The following is an 8,006-nucleotide window of genomic DNA, read 5'->3' as shown; positions in this document are numbered from 1 at the left end:
TTTTAAACACAAAATATTCACTTGACCTGATTGGTCAGTCTGATTGTGTGTATTTGCAGAGAAAGGAAGACATCTTCAGGTGAATGTACTCACTCTTGGTGAAGCGTGGTGGGTTGTCGTTGACATCGGAGAGTGTGATGCTGACCGTGGTGGTTCCTGAGAGGCCCCCCATCTGTCCGGCCATGTCTTTGGCTTGGATCACCACCTGGTAGTTTTCTTTAACCTCTCGGTCCATGCCGTACAAAGCCGTCTTGATCAAGCCTGAGAAAAAAAAAGAAAAACTTTGGATTAGATCCTGTTCTGGACTTAGCTGCCAAACCAAATATCTCATGTGTATAATACACACACACACACACACACACACACACACATACTGGTGGATCTACAGCTACTGCATTGAATTCTATACATTCTGGTCCTTTTTAATACGTTCATGCATCTAGAGGCCAGATAATTAAAGCTCCAGGAACATTTTATAACCAAAAGGTCAGTGCACTTGCTCAGTATGCACAGCGTTAGCAGCAGTGGCGGTAGCAGCAGCAGCCGCAGTGGCTGCAGCCACATTATGGAGATTTGCTCTTGTGATTTTACTGTTCACTGGACCAGAGTCAAATATGAAAAGAAGAGAAACAAAAAAAACAAAACATCTGAGTATGGAGGTGGTCACTGATGTTTCTTTGTACAATTCTTCAATTAGCAAAAAAACACATGACGTCATGTCAGCATAACATCAGGTATACGTTGACTAGAACGATGTAATAGAATTGGACCCAGGGATGCTGGAAACACGAGTGTGTGTGCGGCCGCTGTGATGCTAACGTTTTTGGTTTCCAGGTTGTGCTGTGGGTCCAGTCAAAACCTGGACGTGTTTCTCAGGTTCCAGACTGTCGGACCTTCAGAAATAATTTACATTCAATCTCTCTTCCTTCTTTTCTTCGCACAGAAAAACACAGAGGGAGGAATTAAAAAAAACAAGTGAGGCTCATAATGCGTTGATGTCCAGGCCTGTCTTTGTGGAAGAGACAATGTCAGCTTACGTAGCACATGTGGGATAAACCATATTACTGCTAATCCCTCTGCTAATCTGCAAATGGATTCCTTTTTTCTACTCTCGTTTCCCTTTTGTTGAAGTAAAAAAATAAATGCAGGATGTGTTCCACAGACTACATTCATGATTACAACTAGTAAGCCCCTAAATTTCCACTGTTAGCCATTCACTAATTCACCTAATCCCTCTCCCCACAGTGTCCCCCAGCTCCCAGGGGTCTAAGGCAGGAGGTGCCGGCACAGATTCCACTGGTTAAATGAAGGAGAGCGTTTCATTTGTAATTTATTGTTAAAATGTCATAACACATGTGATTGTCCTGGAAGTCTAACTGGACCGGGGGTGAAGCTGTCCACCGTTTTCACCCGCAGGAGACGAAAAGCTTATGAAAAAAAAAAACCCTTCACCAAAATGGGACTGTTGTTGAAGAACAACAACAGGCGTGGCCTTTGGCTCAGGCCTCTTCTGCATGGATCAGATTAAAGATACGGCCCATATCTTGGACACCAGCGTTCTGACCACAGACCCTGAGGCTGGACACATGGTCTCCACCAGGAGGAGTCGTCTTCCCCCCTCAGATCACCTGATCTTCATGACGCCGTCTGGTTTTCATGAAATTATTGATTCACGCTGACAAACCGGTGTCGCCTACCCCAGCTTTAAATAGCAGTTTGTCTTATTTTCCGTCTAAACTTGAAAGGGAAAGCCGCAGCACGGCGTCAGGAATACCAAGTGTGTCCCGGGAAGGTCTTCATTGACCTGAGGATTAAAAAACAAACAAACCCTGATCTCTGGTTTCACACTGACCTGTTTCTGGGTCCACAGAGAAGTACGGCTGTCCCTCCACGATGCTGTACACCACTTTGGCACTGTTTCCATAGGTGGCGTCATCGGCGTCAGTTGCCGTCACCTGAATAACCGACGTTCCTGTGGAGGAAGGTAAAAAGATGGTGATCTGCTCTGACTCTTCAAACCCTGATGTCCGCCCCCCCACCCCCTCCCACTCCCCTCCACCCTCACCCACACCGATCTTTACTCCTCAGCCACTTACAGCCTCACACGTGATTGATTTCTGCTGCCAATCGATCAGTCCTAACGTATTTTTCCTGGACTATATCTCTCTAAGGCAAAGTGATAGCAGCTGACTGTAAAACCCAGAGCAGCCTATTAGTGCAGCCCGTATCTGTGGGGTCTGAGGAGCCAAACATCTGATAGCAGGGGAGAAAGAAGTGTGATCCATTTTCCCTTTCTTCCAGAAAAGACTGAAGACCGACTTTAGCAGAACAAAGAAGTTGGTTAGCCAAGTGTTACCTCCCAAATGGCGCCCTCGCAGGGCCAAGTGCTGCCTCATTACATGCAGAAGAAAATTAATTGAGTAGAAATATTTAATGGCAACGTGGGTATAAATATAGAATTGTGCGATGTGACAGAATAACGACCTCGTGAAACTTCTCTAATTTGGTGTCGGCTGAATGTGTTCTGTGCCGTCAAAAAAATCAAACGTGTTTCATAATGGATGAAGGATGCAGCAGCGGAGGGCGGAGTGACGGAGAGCACGGCTGTCTGGTCTGGTCTGGTCTGGTCTAAGTGACAGTCGGGGAAGGATTCTCCCCCGGTTCACCCAGCCTTGATCACTAATACCTTTAACTGGGGAATTAGAGTCAAAGAAGCTTTTCTGACACGTCGGCTTTCCAGAGAACGTCACTGATCCACATCAGCCATCTCATCTCCTCACTGACTCCCGCGTGTTAGGACCCCAGCCCCACAAACAAAGTCAGAGATCCGCTGCAGGAAAAGTAAATGAGCTCGTCTGCACTCAGACTAAAGCCGTTACTTTTCATCCCAAATCCGATTATCCTTCAGAACTGAGGGGGAAAGTTCAAATTAGGGGCCTTCCAAACTCCTCTCAGGTCAAAGTGTTAGTACCTCGTGTACTTCAAGTACTCCGTGGCCCCGCATAAAACCAGAAGATCCAGTGGACAGTTGCAGTTTTCTTAGCTTAGCCGGAGTTTTGTTTTTAACAGTTGTGTGTACTTTTACAGGCAGTACAACAGAGTAAGTACTTCATTGTCTGAATACTCAGACAATAACCCTCTCTGGAATCTCTCATCTGAGATGTGGCCCACGTTCTGGACACCTGGAAACTAGATGTAGGTCAGTAAAGGCCCAAATGTGGGTCAGAGAACAGTTTTAAATTTTTAAAATTAAAAAAAAAAAAACACTAAATGTTGTTGCCTTCAGGAAACAAGATCAGGCTTGCAATCAGATGGTTGCCAGTTCAAATCCCATGACAAGCAGGGCAGTGGTGTGTTGAGTTAACCCCCCCCCCCCCCCCATTACCCAGTAAAGTACTGCCCCCTGCTGCTGTGGTTAAACGTGGAGGACAAACCCAGTATCAGACGTGGGCCACGTGTTTAGTACTTGACGTAGGCCTGTCACATAGTTCATGTGGACTCCGGAGTCCAATGTGTGGGGCGGGGTCAGGAGAGGAGGACTCCTGAATGAACGTCTTCGTCTCTCGTTCTTTTGACGCAGTCACTCCTGAACACACGCTCTGCCAAGCGATGACATCACACCTGGGCCGTTACCATGGTCACCGCTGCTGCCCTTAGATAAGTAGGGGCCTCACTCCTGGGGGTTTCTGGAGTGAGTGACAGCTCGTATGTCACATGTCGTCACTCCAGTCCCTGCAGCTGCACAGACGACGCCTCGGCCTCGCGCTTCCTTCTCCCTCAGTATCGATCAGGAGTCTGTTTTTATACCGTTTATCTATATTCATGAGGCCGCCGTGTGCACTCTCAGACCTGGAGCCGGAGCCAGAGTGCACAGAGGAATTAAACTTTAATTTGGTGCTGAATTAAAGAGAACAAACGATAACGTTTCACAACAGCACGCGCCGCGGTACGGGGAACCAGAAATAGCATCAGCATTAATTCACCGGCGCGGCTGACGGCGCTGACAGTGTTGGTAATTAAATTAAATGCTGTTTTAATAAGATACAATACAGTATTTAAAAGATTATCTGCTTCACTCACTGGAACCGTCACACAAAGACGCTCCACCTTGTTTATTTTCCCGCTCGTAAAACAACTCCCCGTCTTTCTCGTTTAATTAGCCAGACCCCGGCTCTTTGTGGCGCAGCGTCGTTATTATGATTGATAAAGTCCCATTGATCGGCTCACACTGGCATCTCTATCGCGTTTGAATGACAAAAACCTTTTAATCCCGCTCCTCACACAAACACACCTTATAATTTGCGTCGCCTCTTAATTATCCTCTACGTTCTCTACGATCCATAAATAGAATTTCAACATGTTGACAACACTCCTCTCTTCTGCACCGGCTGTAAACACTCCGCTAACATGGCGCGTTCCCAATTATTAATTTGGTTCTATTTTTGTTACTTCATATTTATTTAATTTTGTGGAAGAAATTTCTTTGGGAAAAGAAGAAAAAAAAATAAAAATCAGACAAAAGTGTGAAGAATATTTTCTGGGAAAAAAAATGTTCCTTTTGATTCTGAAAAATGGATTTCAGTTTATTTCTAAACCCTAGACCCCTGGGTCGTGGACCAACACTTTAGCCTAGTCTTGAACTTGTCCTGGTACACCTTGGTCTGGATCCTGTCGGGTCATGGTCTTGTAAACCCTGGTCAGGGTCTGTTGGTCTGGGTACACATGAACACAAACTCACCAATTTCGGACATTTCCGGGACCTGGGCCAGATACACGTCTTTGGTGAAGCGCGGCTCGTTGTCGTTGATGTCGTGGATCTTGATGATGAACTCAGAGTCGCCCTCTAGAGCCACGTTGGTTAAGCGATTCACGGCTTTAGCGTGCAGGATGTAGTAGGCCTTCTCCTCCCGGTCCAGCCTCTTGGTGGCGTGGATGTCGCCCGACTTTTCATCAATCTTGAAGAGAGTTCCGGCTCCTTCACCGGTGAGGACGTACTTGATGCTTCCGTCTCCACGGTCACCGTCAGAATGAAGCTGCAGGAAGAAGAAATCAGCCACAATTAGTCATGAGAAACAACAGCTTGAATCATGTCCACGTTGTGAACTTCACCACAGCATTATGACTAACAGTTGGAGAACAACGTGACTCAAACTCTGGTCTGTGAAAACCTTCACATTTGCTTAATGTTGCACAGAAAAAACAACAGGAGGAGAAAACTCTGTGAGGTGAAAATTGACATGAATTTATAACAACATTCACACAGTTGTTGTTCATCCTCTGCTGACATCTAATGGAAGTTCAAACCCCTCATTTTGTGACTTGTCTTTTAAAGTCTTTTTTTCTGGCTTCACACAAAACAACCACAAGGGGCAGCGGTAGACCAGCAGGGTTAAAAGAGCCCAAATCACTTGTTTTCTCTGTAGAAATGCTTGATAACAAATGATCTAAAATAATAAAAATGTATTTCTTTTGAAGCAGCAGAACTGCAGTCAGTCCCAGCGTCCGTCTGCCTCTCTTCTTGACATGTTGTTGTGAGCACGTGCCCTTCTCTTTGCCCTTTACTCCCCCGCAGCAATTATTACCATGTCCTTGGTTATTAAAGCAGTGGAAATGACTGGACAGGCTGTAGATGAGTTCTGAGATAAATGTGTTGTGGGTGGGGGATTTGGAGTGGGAATTAAAATGTCAGAGGATGCTAAGCTGCTGCTCGTGCGGACTGGAGTGAAGAGAAGAGACGAGAACAAACACGACTGGAGCTACAGAAGTTAGCAGCGTAGCCTACGGAGCTGCTAACGCTCCTGTGGAATACAAGGGTATATTCAGTCTTAAAGAGGACAGTGACGTGCTACAGAGCTAAAATAAGAGTTTGTCTAAAAACAGAGCGCTAAATAAGCAAAGAAGTAAATTAAAGGAGAAAAAAAAAAGATTTTAAGATTTATCTGAAAACAGTTTCTTCATCATTGTAGCCTGAAAAGACAAAAAAATTTAATCTGGACTGAAATATTTACCAAATATTTATTTAAGATTTATACCTTGGTAGAAGGTCACCTAAAAAACAATAACATGGCTAGTTAGCCGGTAGCTTAAAGACTGCGTAAATAAAGAAACACGACGTTTCTCTCAGAGAATGTTTTCATTCACCTCCTTGAATTCTGTGTGTGTTTCATTATATTTGTCTATTTTCTTCTTCTCCTCCTCTTTTTCCCCTCTCGTTCTGTCTAACCAGAATCTCTCGCAGCATTTTATTTGTGTTCTGTTCCGCTTTACAGTTCCTGCTCCCAAACAGAGGCTCAGTTGGCTGAAAACAATCCACTTGAAAATTATTATCTTTCCCCCGCTGTTACAGGCCCAATGTTCTTTTCTATGATTGTCTATCAAGCTGTCTATCTCTGCCGCCACCACAATTCACTTAATAACTGTTGAGTCCCATCCTTTTTTTTTTTTTTTTTCCAGGGCGGAGATGCCAGAGAGACAGAGCTGAGAACGCCACGCCGCCTGTCATTTCTATGGAAACAGAGAGATCTTCTGGCTCCTGAAGAGTTCCTCTTCTCTTCTCTGAAGGATATTAGAAACCGGGACAGATCATAGCATCGAACCTCGGCTCCGTCTGCCACAGTGACCCCCGCGACCCCGCCTGCCTCCTGGTCGCCTACCAGGCTGCTGAGGGAGTTTTACTGCTGCCTTTCCACTCAAATTAAGAGGAAGAGCAGGAGAAAGAGCCCTCTGTGAGATCAATGTGTCAGCTGGACGTGTTTCCACGACGGCCCCGTGATCAATTTGTATTGAAAATACAATTAAAGTGTCAGTGGGTGAGAAAAGGAAGCCACATGTGTGTTTGCTGTGGCCGGGGGCACGTCAATACCACTGACCTTCTACTGTGGCAAAATGCTAAAAAAATTAAATAAAATACGGCTGTGGTGGAAGATAGTGATGTTATTTCTATTAACACTGGGACCTTTGGTCCTTTAAAGCCGAAGGGACACGAAAAGATTTGGTCGTGTTGTAGAAACACTGACCTGCAGACAGGAAATAAGGAGCAGCGGTTAGCAGAGGCTAAAGACTTCATTAAAGGTGGGGTAGGTACCACACCGTGGGGTAGGTACCAGACCAGGTACTACACCAAGTACTACACCAGGTACTACACCAGATTCCACACCAGGTACCACACCATAGTCCTGGTTGAAAGTCAAAGACATCGGCCAAACCAGTAACCACTTCAGTTACTCCATCACGGTAAATGTGGCCCAATCTTTAGACACTTAATGTGGGCCAGAAACAGTACATCTAGTCCACATCCACCAAACCTAGACCATACTCTCCACAAATTGGACTAAATGTTGACTTGGCCGTGACAATGTGGCGTCCGTCCTGGACACCAGGTGGACCATGTTGGACCATGTTGGACCATGTTGGACCATGTTTGGACCATGTTGGACCATGTTGGACCATGTTGGACCATGTTGGACCATGTTGGACCAGTCTGACTACAACAGTGTGACTGGTCCAACCACAGCCTTCACTCCTCCGTCCAGCATTGCTGTAACCTGGGCTGTACTGTGGGCTACATGTTGAATACTAATGCCGATCTCCAAAGGCCCACAATGCATTGCTGGATACGACCAGCGCTTGAGTGAATTTACAATAATTTATCTGTCATTGTTGATTCGACTCTATTCAAAAATAACATTTTTCAAAAGATTAAAAAAGTCTTCACAGAGTGAAACTGTCTGGAAGTGAGAGAATTAGTGAAAAAGGAAAGTTTTTAGTTTCTGAGGAAGTGAGAACATAAACTTAATTGAAGAAATCAGTTGAAACCAATTGATTTAAAGTGGAAACAGGTGGAAAACCATCATTTCTTTGAGGCCATACGGTGTCGGAGAGCCAAATGAAGACGTAAATGACTTGAAAAAGAAATGTATTTGTTGTTAACGACCTGTGAAACAAACTATTATTCCTTTAAAGACGAGCTATAGATCTAATGAAAAACATCCAACTCTGAAAGCTGC

The 8,006-nt window shown here is 45.0% G+C and overlaps 1 protein-coding gene across 2 annotated transcripts in view; it reads right to left on the bottom strand.

Moving 5' to 3' along the window:
• Nucleotides 1-6: 6 nt before the first annotated feature.
• LOC103377441 (cadherin-9-like) overlaps nt 7-8,006 on the bottom strand; it is an 81,719-nt gene continuing 73,719 nt past the window's right edge. For both annotated transcript variants that reach the window (XM_008308254.3, XM_017031490.2), the window contains exons 3-5: nt 4,739-5,033; nt 1,853-1,972; nt 7-261 (exon numbers count right to left, since the gene is read on the bottom strand). In XM_008308254.3, coding sequence (XP_008306476.2) covers nt 35-261; nt 1,853-1,972; nt 4,739-5,033 — 642 coding nt within the window. In that variant the 3' untranslated portion in view covers nt 7-34. The remainder of the gene's footprint in view (nt 262-1,852; nt 1,973-4,738; nt 5,034-8,006) is intronic.

This window comes from Cynoglossus semilaevis, chromosome 3 (assembly GCF_000523025.1).
Source record: "Cynoglossus semilaevis isolate Cse_v1.0 chromosome 3, Cse_v1.0, whole genome shotgun sequence".
NCBI classification, from domain to species: Eukaryota; Metazoa; Chordata; class Actinopteri; order Pleuronectiformes; family Cynoglossidae; genus Cynoglossus; species Cynoglossus semilaevis.
This window is presented reverse-complemented; position numbering and strand designations above follow the sequence as displayed.